The following is a 17,639-nucleotide window of genomic DNA, read 5'->3' on the forward strand; positions in this document are numbered from 1 at the left end:
AACTGGAGAATATACTAGTCGAATACCATAGACCATGTGGCCGCCAAGAAGGGCTTGCGCTGGGGGTACGGCGGTCGACGATCGTGCGTATAACTATAAATAAATACTATTCCAATCGTAAACGTTTACAAATGAAATTTTATCGGAGCGCCTAAAACAGCTCCATAATGAACAAATATTTTCATCATATTTAGTATATATAACATCACGCTAAAATGCCTTGAAAACTAGGCAGAAGCAGGTTGCCGTTACGTTAGTACACTGTAGCTAGCCTAGGCTAGGCCTAGCCAACGAGGTGACGATATGTAGGCTACAATCTGTGTGGTGTGAGGCATAATGTTCGGTGTATAAGACGCACCCTTAATTTAGAGGGCAAATTTGCGTGTCAAAAGTGCGACTTACACACTGAAATATATGGTATGTAGCACCATAGGGCCTGGAAATTCGGAGTGGGATTATACTTGGATTTATTGCATAATTCAATGTATTTATCAAAGCCTTATTCTCTCTAGCTTAAATTAGGCGTTGCGATTACTGTATATTCAAACGTGGGATTATTAATAATTAAAATCCAATTCACAATTATGCATTTGTCAATTGTATGACCAACTATACGACCCCGGGAGAGGTGCATCATTTGTCCAATGTGAATCATACCTTAGGAATACCATGGCACACCTCTACGTCAAAAATTGACTTGCCTTTAGGTGACCATGACGCACCCATTTTGACGCCTTGTGACCAAGTTTTTCATGGGGTAGTGACGGACATTGACACACCATTGTTCATTGATGTAACATACCATTTAGGTTTTTCACACACTGCTGCATCAATAATTATTTGTAAATGATACCTTAAACGGAACTTAAATACTGTAAATGTATTTTTTATAGCCTATGTATTGTACAATAGTTTAATCAATTATGTTGTTAGATAAATAAGCCTCCATTAAATTGTTAATTAAATTATTAATTAAAATAGAGATCCTACTGTAGGCCATTGTATCTCCTATATAACCCATTGAAATTGTTGAAAGCAATTTCATTCAACAAAAATTAATTCATTTTACAAATCCCAAAAGTACAATTTCATATAATTCTCAAGATAAATTGTTATTTCAAAGTGAAAAATTGTATATATTTTTTTTATTTCCTGAAACATATTTAAGAATGTTTCAAATGTCTAGGGGCATGTTTGTCCCTTTTTCTATGACTCAATATTGAGGAATTCTGAATTCTTTTTGGTTCAATTTGAGTCTTGTTTCACTCTCTCATAATTCATCTATAAATTGTTAAGATTCCCCTAATAATTTGTCAATACAACAAGAACAAATCAATCCCTGAAGATTTTTTTTACAAAATAATTATTAACCTGTATCTACACTATTAAACTTTATGTCACAAAAAAATATGATGTGCCCAATGATGATGATATATCACTGCCATATTTGGGATATCACTACCATATATTTGGGCACATCAAACTTTTTTTTGTCAAGCTAGTTTGATAGTGTAGACAGCAAGCTTAAGACAAAGTTGTATACATGTGGTCTTGTACTAATTGGTTTAACAAATTAGTTTTATACAAAGAGAATCTAAATTGCATTTATATTTTACAGGGTTGTCCAACCTTTGATAAAATATATGTATATTTTTTGTTTAATGTATTTTTTTATAATTATAGCAAAATAATTATTAACTGCAATATATACAAAGTTTGGTATGTACAGAGGTTTCCTATATTATGGTCTCGTACTAAAGGACAAAATTAGTTTGATACTATAAGTGGATCAATAACATAAAGTGAAACCACATTTAGAGGTTCCAATTATTATTTATATATTTCCAAAGTAGTCTAAACTTCTGATACTGTAGAACAATTTCACCAGTTTTTTAGCACTGCAATTTGCATTAAAAAAATATATTGTTCTAGCCAAGATGCAAGGTGGAACTACTGTACATTTAATACGTTAATTCTTCATACACCTTCGTACAAACATGGAGGTATGGTTTTCCAGCAATATTATCATTGATGTAATTTGCATTTTTAATTCCATATTTATTAAACTGTAGTACAGTAGGCTTTATTGGAAATTGCTATCTCCTGAGTTCCCATAAATATACAATTGTGGGATTACCTACTCAAAAGAACACACCTTTTGACCTATTAGTGTTAAATACAACAGTTATATTTATCTCTGTCTGATCAGTGATAGTACCATTTTGGTATTTCACAATAGTATAAAAGAGTATAATAGCTACCTGTGTGTTTTGGAAATTGAACAGGTCCTGCTAAGTAAAAAGTATTTTTATTAAGTACTGTCTAAATACGATATTGAAAGAAGGTGTTTGTATAGCATTTGGATGGGGTTGTGCCATGCTTTAACAGTTTTATTGTGAACTTGTACTTAGACAATACAAGCGTACTGACAAGGTAAAGCAGGGTTATCAGGTATTGTTACCCCTTGCAGGGGTTTATTTAAGGTTGCGAGTGAAAATAGAAGTTGATGGGAAGATAAAAGTAAGAAGTGCAAGTGGCCCCAGTAGGTTCTAACACCAAATTCCATATATGAATCTCCTTCTTTGCCCCAGTGTCTATATTGTATCAAAGATATTCTTATTTTCATAAAATTCTTTTACCAGCAATAATTGTTTTGTTCTTGGTATTACTCGAACACCAAATACTATAATGAATCTCCTTTTTTGCCCCAGTGTCTATATCGTATCAAAGATATTCTTATTTTCGCTAAATTCTTTTACCAGCAATAATTGTTTTGTTCTTTGTAACTCGAACACCAAATACTATAATAAATCTTAATCTTTGTCCCAGTGTCTATATCGTATCAAAAGAACAGTATTCTTTTTTTCGCTGAATTTTACCAGCAATAATTGTTTTGCTCTTGTTATTAAAACTCACTCTAAAACCAAATTCTATATGAATCTCCTTCTTTGCCCCCAGTGTCTATATCATATCAAATATATTCTTATTTTCGCTAAATTGTTTACCAGCAATAATTGTTTTGCTTGTTAAACTTTCTCTTCATAAACCTGGGTCAAAACACAGGATTTGAGAATGATTTTGTTTGTCAAATACTGTACAATATACAAACACATGAGGCTTTAAAGTCTCAAAAAGACATGACTTACATATTTTTTTACTGTGGACTCTTGACATTTTAAAAGAGGATCTTATATAAACAAAGCTGTTTGGTGTTTTTATGAGGAATATGTTCAAACTTACAGTATGTAATCTAATATTCTTTCTAATCTTTTTCTTGATCAACAAGCCATTGCAAGGAATTCATTTTTCACACAAGGTATCTTTATACTAGATAAATAGCTTTACATTTTTTGCATGGCCCCCTTTTTTTTAATCGTTTTTTTACGAAAGTTTCATCGTAAATTAATTGTGTATTTTATTATTTCAATTTTTTTATTTTAATTGGCATTGCACACTATTTTTATCTGTATTAAACTATATTTTTATATAATTTATTTTTATATTTTAAGTACAGTACCTTCTTCTATGTACCTAGACGATTTCATGTGTAGAAGTTTGCTTGCCATATGTCCCTCTAAATGTTAAGCAGTTTTTAGTATGGCCTACAAGAGCTGTTGTAACTAAAGTTATTAGGGAGGTTCCGCAACCTTACAAATATGATAACGAAAACGGATACGTCATATATTTGTGAAACTTTTGAGCTGATCCCCATTTCATATTCGTAAAGCGTATTCGTGTTGACGAATATCACCAGTCATATTCGTAACTACAAAACGAGTATAGTTTTTGATCTATTTTGTACATTTTGCATTTGAATTAGGAATGATTCATGATTATAATATAATTATAGATTTATTGAAAGTAATTTACTAAAGTAATTTACTAAAATGCCAGGTCAATTTAGATAAATAGCAGTTTTTAAAGTCCTCACTCGCTTTGATGTTACGCTAGGCCTACAGTAGGCAGCCAAGCACCAAGCAACACGTACCTGCGCTTCGCTCAAATTTACCGCAGTCATATTTTGGACGCGCCTCAATATTTGGTTGCCATGCGAAACAGATTTTTTTATGACTTACGAAAACGAATACGTGTGCGTGATGTATCTGTTGTCGTTATCGTATTCGTAAGATTGCGAAACCTCCCTATTGTTTCTTTTTTAAAAGTGCACTTTGTGTATTTTGTTATTGTTATTTGTTAGAGACGTTTAACAATGTAGTACAATATAACAAAATTCATTTCCACATTTCCCCTCTAAGTCTAAATGAGACTTGTTTAAACTATATCAGTCAATGCTATTATTAGTTTAGTTGTATTTGAAAAAAGTAATGTGCCCTATATTTATTTTAAAAGTGCACTTTGTGTATTTGTTTTAATTGTTATTTGTTACAGACGTTTTAACAATGTAGTACCCTACATACTGTATACATTATTCTCTACTCAGAGAATAGTATTATTGTGTAGAGGAAGAATTACAGTATAACAAAATTCCATTTACAAATTTCCCCTCTAACCTGTTTAACTATATCAGTCAATGCTAGAGTTATAATACTGTATTGAAAGACATCCATAAACACCTATTAATACACCTGTAGACAGTTATATTGGGTCAGATAATCTTTGTATGCACACATCGATTGAATGTCTTTATAGTGTTCAATTCTAATTGTATTAATTTTGCTGGTGTGTCATTACATGCTATTGTTAGTTTGGTCTAATGAGCTCTTTTCAATGGGCAGAGACAATAGAGACTTCAATTTAAGACCTACAACCTATTTGTCATTCATCGTAGCCTGGATCTACAGTAGAATCCATAAAAACTATGTCATATTATCATTATTTGATGCCCAAAATAACTATGTCAAATAACTTGGTCATCTATGTCATCGAAAATCGAAAGCTCTTTTCAGTAATGCCTCACTGCAAATAATTTTCAAAACCAGAAAAATCCCAAATTGTTACCTCCTTTAAAATGCATTCTAAGTAATATAACCAGACATTCTCCCCAGAGCCTTAAGAAAGTTGATCATATTTAATTATCCATTAATTGATTTTATCATAAAATATTCTTAGGGGATTTGATTTATTTTTGACTAATTTTTAATGTTTATCTTAAATGGCATGATCACCAGTTTGTTTTATTATGAATATACTTTATATGAACACTTTGCTCTTATGGCCTAAATCTCCAATGATGAAATTCAAACATGATGGCAATTATTGCAATGGTCATTTTACTGACTGATTTTGTTACAATTTTTTTTCCATGCACTGCATGTTTAAATTTATACTAAAGCTCTGTTCACACTATCAAACTTTATGTGAACAAAAATGTGATGTCATATCACTACCATAAATTTGGGTATTTGGGCATATCACACTTTTTTTTGTCAAACTAGTACTTTAATAGTGTAGACAGAGCTTTAAACTTTGTTCCGACGCGTAGTATTTCTTGTTTTCCATTTCTTTACAATCATCATTGAGAGTATATATTTTAATTTGTATATTTATTGCAGAAACATGTACGCAGACGATAATCCCACTAATTTGTAAATTTTGTGAGACTGCCATGATACAAGAGGATGCTACGCTACCAACCGTTGCGAGACAGTTTGGAAAGTTATCTCACGGTTTATCAGGTACAGAAACCTGTTTCTGTTAATCCAGTTAATTACTCTGTTAATTACAGCCATTTTTTAAGTGTTAACATACTTGTCTGTAAAAATGATGTTATTGATATTTTGCCTAAAAACCAATAAATGGACTGATTATGTTTAAATAACATACCATATTTACCGGGAGTTTATTATTCAGGAGGATTTCTACCAAATAAAAATGTGTTTTAATACTAATATTGTATATCATATGTATGTGGCGGGGCGTTAATTTTAAGAAAGAAAGAAATAAACATCCCGGGCGTTTATTCCAAATGATGTTCATTTATTCGAGGGAAGCGTTTATTCAAAGCAGGGCATTTATTTGATTAAATATGGTAGTATAAAACTGACAAATAACAAGAAAGAAGCCATGATTCGACGTTTCTATCTTTATTTGATCATTATCAGGAATTATTGCCTAGTATATGTTTTAGTTTTTATATTGCTTATAAATATTATCTGTTATATGATATGTAATAGATTATCTCTTCAAGGTATAATCATAACCATCAAATTTGATTTTTTTTGTGTATGATGTTATAATTTGTTGTGTCTAATTTGTGTCTATTTTGTTTTTATTTAGTTAACCTAAATGAAGAACAGAAAGCATGGATGATGAGTTTCTATTGTAAACTATGTTTACTTGGTCTTAATAATAAAAATAAAGATAATGGAATACAGGTAGGCAAATTTATCTATTACTTCTCTCCCATATCATTTATATCAAAAATACATAGTTTACATACCCTAAGAACAACACTGAACAACATTAGGTTTGATATTGATAAAAAAGACTTTTTGGCACACATAGCAACAGCTCAGGTGTAGGTATGATTTATTTTTCAATCTGTTATGGATAGCTATACGAATACCCATATTTTCAATTCTTCAAACAAGTTTCTCAACTCAATAATAATAATGATAATAATAATAATAATAATACCCAGATTTTTGTTAACTCTTTATTACTTGATAATATTTAAATTGTTTTGTTCCAGCAAAACTTATTTTTGAGAAATAACAACTTGTCCATATTATAAAACTTCTTTCGTTCACTGTTCATTCATTTTTATTTTATTACTATGTTTATGAAGGCAAAAGATCCACCAGTATTAACAAAGGTGAAAGAATCTTGATAAGTTTGATGTGTGGTTAGGTTTTGGAGCTTTTTGTTTGGCCATTGAATCTGTGGCATGGCAGATTCAGGGTGATAATTGGAAGGTCATTGGCGGTCTGTGGATATAGTTCTTTTGCTTGTTTATGGCCTTCTCTGAATCCGCCACTGATCATCATCGTTAACATTATTAAAGATTGATGTTTTTTAATAACTAAAGCTCTGTCTACTCTATCAAACTTTATGTGAAAAATATGTGACCATATATGGAAATACTACCGTATTTGGGCAGACCAGTACCATATTTGCGCACATCACACATTTTTTGTCGAACTAGTTTGATAGTGGAGACAGCTTTATAATATGTGTATGATTTTAACCTGATTGAAGTGTCTCTCAATAAGTGTATTAAGTATAATACAGTACATTTTGTTTCAGCAATTGTATTAAATGTCATACTAATTTAATAATTCACTTATTATAAGATTTGTATCACTGTTTTGTGCTTAATTAAAAATATATTTGCTTTTTTTTATATAAGAATAATCTTAGAAACAATATCATAATTGAAACTTTGCACCATAGAGCAGATGTTTTGCCCTGCGTAATTGTTTCCAATAAATGTACAATTAATTATAGAGTTGGGACTCGAACCCACAACTTCCAGATCACTGGCCTGACGTTCATACCGCCGATCATCAAGCTTGCGCTGATGATATCATAAGTATATTCATCACTATTATTTTATCAATATCATCTCTAATAATCAGATTTGGAAGTTATTAAACCATGTATAGTATTACTCTGCTATCATTTTCGTTTTCCGCTCCATCTTCCTGGAGAGAGAAATTTGAGCTTGTATATTATTAAATTGTGTATTCTTACATTACAGAGTCCGCCAGTTTTACCAATTTATACTGATGAAGATAGATATATAGAGTGTAGAATAGCTTCGGCCTTTAATATACCTGTAAGTATTTCTCGGAAAGTAGTTAATATTTAACTTAAGCGCTTATAATTACTGTCATGTGATCTATTACGAAATAGTTAATGTCTGGAAGTTTTTCACAAAGCTTAATTAAAAGACAAAGTACACAAATATAGAGCCATGGGAATTAAATAATATGGTTCTCATCCACAAATTTCAGAAAAGTATTCGATTGACTAGATTTTAATCACATGCGCACACACTTGCGTCCCATCATCTAGTGCTCAAACATACCAAGGACGCTGAACTTGCCTTACCAAGATAGGAACTCGTAACAGTCCTTTGATCTTATGTCTGGCTGCCACAAATACCAACAGTACCTGTATATGTAATATTTTCCACGGCGTGGTGTCTGTTTTGAGGAAGCTATTTATTGGCCAATCAAAAATCAGAGGGGGAATGGTACTAATCGTGTCGTAGCGACAGATAAACCCTATGATTTTGGAGCTCGGTGTCCTGTTGTTAGATTGTCTTAAACATATATTGAATAATGCATTCTATAATAGAGAGGTTTCGCAATCTTACGAATACGATAACGAAAACGGATACGTCACGCACACGTATTCGTTTTCGTAAGCCATAAAAAAATCTGTTTCGCATGGCAACGAAATATTGAGGGCGCATCCAAAATATGACTGCGGTAAATTTGAGCGAAGCGCGGGTACGTGTTGCTTGGTGCTTGGCTGCCTAGGCCTAGCGTAACATCAAAGCGAGTGAGGACTTTAAAAACTGCTATTTATCAAAATTGACCTGGCATTTTAGTAAATTACTTTAGTAAATTACTTTCAATAAATCTATAATTATATTATAATCATGAATCATTCCTGATTCAAATGCAAAATGTGCAAAATAGATCAAAAACTATACTCGTTTTGTAGTTACGAATATCACTGGTGATATTCGTCAACACGAATACGCTTTACGAATATGAAATGAGGATCAGCTTAAAAGTTTCACAAATGTATGACGTATCCGTTTTCGTTATCGTATTCGTAAGGTTGCTAAACCTCCCTATTGGCCTAATTTTTCCATTTAAATTATATTGAAATATTGTTTTGTTATTTCAGTGTATGGTCTTGTTTGCTGGTGCTCGTAACTTCAAAAGAGAACTTCATGGAACCTTTGCCAGTCTCTGTGATGACCCACATCCTATGGTCAGGTCAACTATAGCCACTGGGTTTCATGAGGTCAGTGAAGCCAACTTTATGGCTATGTTAAAGGATGTCTCTTGAATAAATGTGTTCATTGAATAAATATTCTTCAACTTGACTGGACAGATACCACTTTCACATTGTCTAGAAAAGTTCCAGTTTACGCACACTGCGAGGCATTAACGTCAGGCATTAACGCCGATGTGGGGGTGTGGGGGCATTAACACCGGTCTTGGGGGCTGAGGGAATTAACACCGGCCTTTTGTTTGGTGTGTGCCCCAAGGTGTGTGCTAGGCAATCTTAAAGGTGTAAATCTCTGTCAACACTATAAAACTTTATGTGCCCATATATATGGACACAATGATGTCATATCACTACCATAATATTTGGGCACATCGCACTTTTTTTCTCAAACTAATTTGATAGTGAGGCATAGCTTATTGGTCCATAACAATTTGTACTTTTACCTACAGTGTCTTATTATTATATAATTTGTTTTCATCCATAGATTGCTAAGCTATTGGGTAATAATGTCTCATTGATTCAGGGTGAACTGATCAATCTGCTCAAAGATGAATCTGTTGATGTAAGTACATCCTTAAGTTAACTCTCCCGAATCTGAACCACTTTGGGCCGGCCCAAAATGCTTACTTATTTTGGCCTTAGCCGTTTTAGGGCTGTTGGGGCCCTGTTCTCCCCATCAGTTTGGTCCATTCTTTGAATGAGTGTTTCTTGGGTCTTCCACAAAATTACATTAATAATTAGTTGTTACTGTTTTGAACCTTAAGACAATTTTGTTGGTTTTGGAGAGTTTTTGATATTCAGGGTATCCAGTTCGGAGGAAGTCAATTTCCAACTACTACACTACTATAGTACAAATAATTTGTCGGTGTTCGTGGAACTAGAATCCGACCGCAACTGTGCCTTGAATTGATTGAGGAGGCAAATTCCCAATGTTCCCGCATAATAAATTAACATGGCGTAACTAACTATGAAATCCCTAATTATAAATATGATCGCTCTCTATCAATAAGTTAAATTAATGTTGTATTGTTTTCTTGCGTTTTAAATACATGCATACTAATTATGGAATGACCTTTCAAATTTCTTTGACCACATCATCTTGTAACTTTAATCTCTGTTCACACTATCAAACTTTATGTGACAAAAGAAATGTGATGTGCCCATATGGACATGATGATGTCATATCACTACAATATTTGGGAACAACAAACTTTTTTTTATCAAATTTTTTGGACCACATCGTCTTGTAAAGCTCTGTCTACACTATCAAACTTTATGTGACAAAAACATGTGATGTACCCATATATGGACATGATGATGTCATTTCACTGCCATATTTAAGCATATCACTACCATATTTGGGCACATCACACTTTTTTTGTCAAACTAATTTGATTGTGTAGACAGAGCTTTACAAAGAATGGTGTTGATTTTCTTTGTTTTTTACAGGTGTTACAGGGCCTTGTTTCTCACCTGCCTGAGACATTGCAGATGTTTGCAAAGAGCAGCGGCAACGTAGTAACGGAATCAAAGGTAATTTGATCATTAATTAATTAAAGGAGATGTTTTCTCAAGGACCTATGTGTTCAGCCTATTTCTATATCAATACGCTTTATCGTTGTTAGACATCGTTCTACTATTTGAGAATGCCAAGAATGCTTCTCACGGTAATAAGCTTAACACAGGCGTAGTAATGCGTAGGGAATGGTTGATTGCAGGCGCCATCTGGTTGGTTCCTCTCCTTGAAGAATCATTTATCTCACTGCGATAACATTAGAGTTGACGATCTAGCCTTCAGCTATAAGATCATTGAATTTAATATTGTTTTAAGTATCATTTTTTGTTGGCTGGGTCACCCTCTTAAAATACAGTGAAATAACATCACTATTAAAGTGTTTCTTTAATAGGAGATTCTACTGTGTATAGGTCAAAATATTAAAAAATAAAAAATTGTTATCTTCCATATCTTTATTTTCAACTATGCATTCATAATTATACAAAATAATCATATCCACTTTCAATTGACTTCTATTTTTTAAAAAGCAATTATCAGGTAAATACAATCTTGTTCTTGCTAGATATTTGGTTTTGGGTTTAGCAATGTGGTACACTGTCGCCGGGTAAGATTAAACGCTAGTGTACGATTGCAATGCCTGTCTGTAGATTATGCACAGATTAGATAGTATATATACCACTAATGTTTCAGATTGTGCATGAGATAATATACTAAACTATAATTCAACTATGACTTTGTTTACATTTGAAACACACTTTTTTGATTTGGACATTTTTGTGACATGGGACTCTGAGATCGATAGATTTAGTACTGTAAGATTTTTTAAAGTGACAACTTTCATTTTTCCATGGAAGTGCCAATGACACACCTAAAGAAATGGCGTGTTCAGACCCTTTGAAACACCGATTCTCGCCAGATCACCGAAGTTAAGCAACGTTGGGCCTGGTTAGAGCTTGGATGGGGGACCATCTGGGAATACCGGGTGCTGTATATAGAGCTGGGGTCCCATTAGGGATTTGAAATCAACACTACTGACTCTTATGGCAGCCCCTGCATCTAGTATCTGCCTCAGACGTATTGGCCCATGCCTTTCCTCTGGTCAAGGTGTGCACTGGACGACAGAAGCCCTTTATCAATGTTAGGACCAATCAAGGTGCTTAAACAGTCCTGGCTTAGTTTCTTTCATCCATCATTCAGATGAATGTAAAACTATTTGACAGACGTCAGCCATAATAATAGGGCAAACACATACTGTATCTATCATTCTAGGTTGTTTAGCAATAGCATTACAGACACTACTCTTTATCATTAGATTGAGCACACTTAATTAGATAGTAAATTTCTATAATTTCTAATACATGGACATTGTAAACCTATAAAATCCCTAAAGTAGTTAAAGTGAATGCGTATGGAGATGCTTTAGGATACGTATATCATTTATTAGCAAGTATCAAATATTCCATAGAACTAGGTTTTATTTTAGATAAGTAAATGTCTGATTAATTATTAGGTTATAGATTGATTAATAAGCAACAAGGATGTCAAATATCTATTAAAAACGTTTCTTTGGTCTTGCCGTAAAAATCAATATTGGAATGCCCACAATACTTGACCAAGACTCCATCAAATGCAGACATTATGATTACAAGACAATCTAGAACTCTCTGTGTCTTCTTTTAGCAAATAAACGCAGACGCATTTAAGACATTTTTAAAATTAAATACCTCTTGATGACTTACAAATTGTCTAGCAAAATGTTTACACTGGTTTGTTTTTTTTTATAATGGTCTTAAAAAACCATTATTACAGGTTAAATTTACGGTTAGAATTTCATGTTTGAAAGGTGAAAAATATTATAGTCTATATCGTGCCTGCTTACCTGGATAAACACGACATAAGCCCTTTTCCACGAAGTGCGAAACAATTACGAAAAGAAGAATTTAGCGGTAGCTCACCTCCATGATAAATGGGACAGTCCGCTATAGCGCCCTCTAGTGGGACCACTCCCACGTAATACCGTCATCATTTCTTTTCGTATCGTCGTAGTTGACAGACACGAAGTTTTTTCGAAGAGAAGACGAATTTCAAGGAATTCTACAGACTAGAATAGTCTAGCTAGCCGAGGCTAAGTTTAACTTTCATTATTATTGATACGTTGGAATACGTTGCCGTTGTTGTTTAGACAAGGCAGAAATATCGTTTCTTATTGTTATTTTGAGAATTTGATACGTTGCAAACCGTTGACTCGCCTAGCAAGCGAGTCAGAAATAGCTTTAGAGTTCACCGGGGTCACCGGCCGAGTGTAGGCAACGCTATACAACAGAATCAGTCAGGCGCTAGGTTAAGAGACTGTTTGTTAGGTAGTTGATTGTGTGTCTGTTAGACAGGTGTTTTGCACCATCATGCCTAAGCAAGAGTGTGTCCAGTGTAGGGGCCCGCGGACGACGGTGAAATGGGATCGCCACATGCGATGTATTAAGTGCCGTACGTGCAATCAGGATAACCCGTGTGACGTTTGCGTTCGCTGGACGCCAGCCAAGTTTGCGTCGCTTCCGCGGCCCGTGGAACGCACTGTTGAGGTCGGTGTTCCGGAGGAGTCCGCGCCTGTGGCGGCTCCAGTGGTAGCTACGCACGATGTCGTGCAACGCGAGGAAGAGCCTGTGGCTTCCGTTCCACTTGCGAAGGAGGTTATTCTCGGCGCCGCGCCTGTTCCCGCTGCGGCCTCTGCAGCCCCGGACCCTAATGAGTTGTCTCCGGCGTTGCTGCATGCCATTGCGGCGGCGGTAAGGGCTTTACCAAGGGACGAGCCTACGGTAGCCCCAGCCCAGCGTCCTCCGATTCCGTATTATCCGGTGCCCCCTCCTCAGACACCACTACCGCCCTTTTCTGAGGGTGCTTCGATGGAAGACGACTATTTGTCTGATCGGACTATGGTCACGCTCTCGGATGAGGAGAGAGCCGCGTCGCTTAGGGGGCCCGGTGAGGAGGGTTTACAGGCGCTCGTGAACAGAGTTCTTCCGGCGGTACTGGCCTATCTTGGAATCGACTACTCGCTCCGCGAGCCTAAGCCTGCGCCTTCAACTAAGCGGTTTTCTACTTTCGGCATGCGTACGCCTCTTAGGAAAAGCACTACCTGTCCGGTGGTGCCTCTCGACCAAGAACTGATCGACCGCTTAGACGTGTTTGCGCGCGACTCAACAACGACACGTAGAGCCGCACCGTACATTCTCTCGTCGGCCTTTCCGGTGCCGTCAACGCAATTTGATAAGTACATCATTGCACCGGGAGTGCCTGATGCAGCCAAAGACCGCGTCCGAGAGGACCAGGGCGTAGAGGCTGGCAAGACCAACTACTTGGCTCCGAAGGCTGCTAAGACAGAAGAGACGCTTCTCGCAGTTGATAGAGCGGCCCGCGAGACAGTACGCGTGACGTCTATTTCTGGTTATCTCTTGTCGTTCCTGGCGGACCCGGAACACCCTAGAGAGCGTGATGACGAGGTCATCGCTTTGCTGCAGCAAATAACTGGTCTTATCGCTGATCAGCAAGCGTTTATTTCCGTTACGTCGGCCGCTGCTCGCCGGGTCAACGTCCTCCAGGGGACAGATATCGCGCCAGCGCAATATCGTAGATTCACTACATCGGAATCTTTCGGCGCTAAGGATCTCTTCTTCGGGAGTTTCTCCCAAAAGGAAGATAAGTGGGCGCGTGAGCGGGAGGCACGTCGTGAAACTCGATCGAGATTCCCGCAGAAACGTCGGGCTAGCCGTGGACGTTCGGGACCATCCAGACCGCCTCCCCTTTTTCCGGCTCCAGTACCGCCAACGCAACCGCCAGTACCGACACCGGCGCGTCCTGATACGCAGGCTTCTACTTCTTCCCGCGTTCGCACCCCACATGACATCAACAGATATCCCCGACCTGCACGAGGCAGGCCCGGAAGATATGACGCCAGCCATAAGAGCGGCAGGCGTCCGGGTGCGTTCGCGCGTCGCCGGTGACGCGATCGGTACGCCCGTCCCCAACATCGACGGGCAGGTGGGGGGTCGCCTAAGACGGTTCGCCCGAGTGTGGGAGACCCTGTCGGAGGACAGGTGGATTCTCGCCACCATAAAAAACGGCTACAGCATCGAATTTACGAGCCCCCCGGTGAGCGGGGGCGCTCGGTCGACAAGAATTCCGCCAGAGCCTCTAAAGAGATGTGCGCTTCTGGACGGCCTCAATTCTCTTCTCCAAAAAGGAGCAGTAGAACCAGTCGACGAACGATGCGCCGTCTCGGGACACGAGTCGACCGTCTTCCTCACAGAAAAGAAGACAGGCGACTGGCGACCTATTTTAAACCTGAGGAGTCTAAACAAGCGGTTTATTCGGCCCCAAAGGTTTCGGATGGAGACAGTCTCAACCATCCTTCTGGGGCTAAGACGAGGAGACTGGGCAGCCTCGATAGACCTGAAAGATGCGTACTTTCACGTTCCTATCGCAGAGGCAGATCGACGTTGGCTACGTTTCAGAATCCTCGACCAACTGTACCAATTCGTCGCTTTGCCGTTCGGCCTATCGACGGCTCCACGCGTGTTTACACGCATAGTCAGAACGCTGGCGTCGTTCTTCCACAAACATGGAATAAGAGTATTCATGTATCTCGACGATTGGTTGGTCGTGGCCCAGTCCAAGGACAGGCTGATGAGCAGTCTGCAATATGTCCTTCTCGTAACGGAACAGGCAGGTTTCATTGTCAATCGGGAGAAGTCGTGCCTGGTGCCGACACAGCTCCCGTTATACCTCGGAGCACAGATAAATCTCGTGACGGGCTTGGCGTGTCCATCCCAACAACGCATCGCGTCTGCAATGAGTGCAGTACGCAATCTAATATCTGCTCGTGCTCCGACGGCTTACGAATGGCTCAGAGCACTGGGTTGTCTGGCCAGCTTCGTTGCCTTAGTTCCGTATTGCCGGCTACGTATGAGACCTTTACAGCTGCATCTGCTGGCTCATTACCGACCGCACATAGACTCCCTACACAAAGTGGTTCCGTCGAATGCATTCATTCAGACGCATCTCGAATGGTGGCTGGTAGAAGGCAGGTTGACTGTGGGAATGCCGATTCAAAAATCTTTGCCGGACGTCCGTATAGAGACAGACGCATCCGAGACAGGCTGGGGCGGTTGCTCCAAGGCACTCCGCGCCTCCGGCCTTTGGACGGTCAAGGAGGCGCGCTCCCACATCAACCTCCTAGAACTCTGGGCAGTCGTCAGGACCTTGAAGGCCCTTCGACCTCACGTGACCGGTCGTCACGTCCTTATCCATTCCGACAACACAACAGTGGTAGCATATATAAATCGTCAGGGAGGCACGAGGTCACCGACGTTATGCTTCCACCTCTGGAGACTGATGATGTGGTGCATAGGCAACAACATCAAACTCTCGGCTGCCCACATTGCGGGCAGCCTCAACATTGTGGCGGACGCTCTGTCCCGACAAACACTTTGTCCCACGGAATGGCGCCTTCTACCCAGCATTGCCACACTGATATTCGACCACTTCGGGCGGCCTCATATAGATCTGTTTGCGACGTCAGACAACACACAGCTCCCGACCTTCTGCACAAGGTTTCGGGATGCACGTGCGTGGGCGGTGGATGCCCTATCCATACCGTGGGACGGACTATGGGCTTATGCGTTTCCACCGATCTCACTAATACCAACTGTTCTGACGCACATTCAGCGCCATCCTTGCCGGGTCCTTCTGATCGCCCCGGGCTGGGCTCGACAAGCGTGGTATCCACTGCTTCTCGACCTGCTCTACGATCATCCCCTGCGTCTTCCAGTTCGAGAGGATCTGCTGACGCAGGGCCGAGCTGTGTTCTCACTACAGAACCTACAATCCCTGCGCCTGACTGTATGGCCATTGTCAGGGATCAGCTCCGAGACTCAGGCATTCCAGATGGCCCTGCCGCCCTCGCGGCGAAATCTCGTCGGGAATCTACTCTTACCGTCTACAATAGCCGATTAAAGCATTTCTTTACATGGTGCAGGCGCCAACAAATAACACCAGGGTTGGTTACCCTTGGTCAAGTATGCGCCTTCCTGCATTACCTATTTGAGTCAGGTCTTCAGGTCCGCACCATTTCAGGCTATAGGTCCGCCATTGGGGCGGTGACACCAACACTGAAAGACGGTTCTACGATTTCGTCATCCTCCGTTATCACTCAGCTGATACGGGGGATGTTCAGACAACGACCTCCAGTCAAGGTCTTGATTCCTCGATGGGATGTCAACGTCGTTCTAGCCGCTCTTACACGCCCGCCATTTGAGCCTATGAGTAAGGCTTCTCTTTACAATCTCTCGCTGAAGACGGCGTTCCTGCTCGCATTGTCATCGTGCAAACGCCGAGGCGAGCTGCACGCTCTTACCTTAGAACCAGGGCATGTGAGGTTCGAGCGAGGCGGCGTGAGGCTAGTGTTTAGGAAAGATTTCCTAGCAAAAACTCAGACGTTGAAATATTCGCCGCCGGCTGTGTTCGTCCCCACCATCACATCTTACTCGGCGGTTGACGGGGACAAACTTTGGTGCCCAGTGAGGGCCCTCAAGTGGTATATCCACCGCACAAAGACAATTAGAGACGGAGTGTCTCACCTGTTTGTCACCTCTGTTCCACCACACCGCGCCGCAGCTAAATCAACCATAGCAAGGTGGGTCGTATCTACAATTCAAAACGCTTACACGTCATCGGACACACCGCCGCCGGCACACATGCATCAATTGCGCGCGGTTGCCACTTCGTGGGCGTTGTTCGCGGGTGTCCCTGTAGCTGACATTATGGAAGCGGCATGGTGGCGAACACAGTCTACATTCACCTCTTACTATCTTTCGGATGTGTCCGCTAATCTAGCTCCAGTGGCGACAGCAGTACTGAAGCCTCGTCTATAGGTATGTACTGGGGAAAAAATTTTGTTTCTTGTCACCCACCGCCGACTAGATATCTAGTCCGGTGCTACACTGGCTTATGTCGTGTTTATCCATTTAAGCAGGCACGATATAGACTACACAAACCAGAAATGGTGTTGGTAGTCTATGAGTGCCGCTTACCTGGATAAACGCCCGCCCGCCGTCCCCTCAGACAAGAGGTCTTGAGAAATGATGACGGTATTACGTGGGAGTGGTCCCACTAGAGGGCGCTATAGCGGACTGTCCCA

At 39.4% G+C, this 17,639-nt stretch overlaps 2 protein-coding genes across 2 annotated transcripts in view; both read left to right on the forward strand.

Moving 5' to 3' along the window:
• The window catches only part of LOC140061154 (serine/threonine-protein phosphatase 4 regulatory subunit 4-like), a 51,689-nt gene that overhangs the window by 18,409 nt on the left and 15,641 nt on the right, over positions 1-17,639 (forward strand). Inside the window, exons 9-14 of the mRNA XM_072107626.1 lie at positions 5,514-5,636; positions 6,238-6,335; positions 7,661-7,738; positions 8,824-8,943; positions 9,416-9,493; positions 10,381-10,464. Of these exons, the coding sequence (XP_071963727.1) occupies positions 5,514-5,636; positions 6,238-6,335; positions 7,661-7,738; positions 8,824-8,943; positions 9,416-9,493; positions 10,381-10,464 (581 nt within the window). The remainder of the gene's footprint in view (positions 1-5,513; positions 5,637-6,237; positions 6,336-7,660; positions 7,739-8,823; positions 8,944-9,415; positions 9,494-10,380; positions 10,465-17,639) is intronic.
• On the forward strand, positions 14,454-17,373 carry LOC140060860 (uncharacterized). Its single transcript, XM_072107220.1, has one exon. The coding sequence runs from the start codon at positions 14,644-14,646 to the stop codon at positions 17,371-17,373; it is 2,730 nt and encodes a 909-aa protein (XP_071963321.1). The 5' UTR covers positions 14,454-14,643.

The sequence above is a fragment of the Antedon mediterranea genome, chromosome 10 (genome assembly GCF_964355755.1).
Source record: "Antedon mediterranea chromosome 10, ecAntMedi1.1, whole genome shotgun sequence".
NCBI lineage: Eukaryota > Metazoa > Echinodermata > Crinoidea > Comatulida > Antedonidae > Antedon > Antedon mediterranea.

What these genes read in the sequence shown, in the direction of transcription:
- LOC140060860 (XM_072107220.1), top strand. Translation starts at nt 14,644, where the DNA reads ATGTGCGCTTCTGGACGGCCTCAATTCTCTTCTCCAAAAAGGAGCAGT.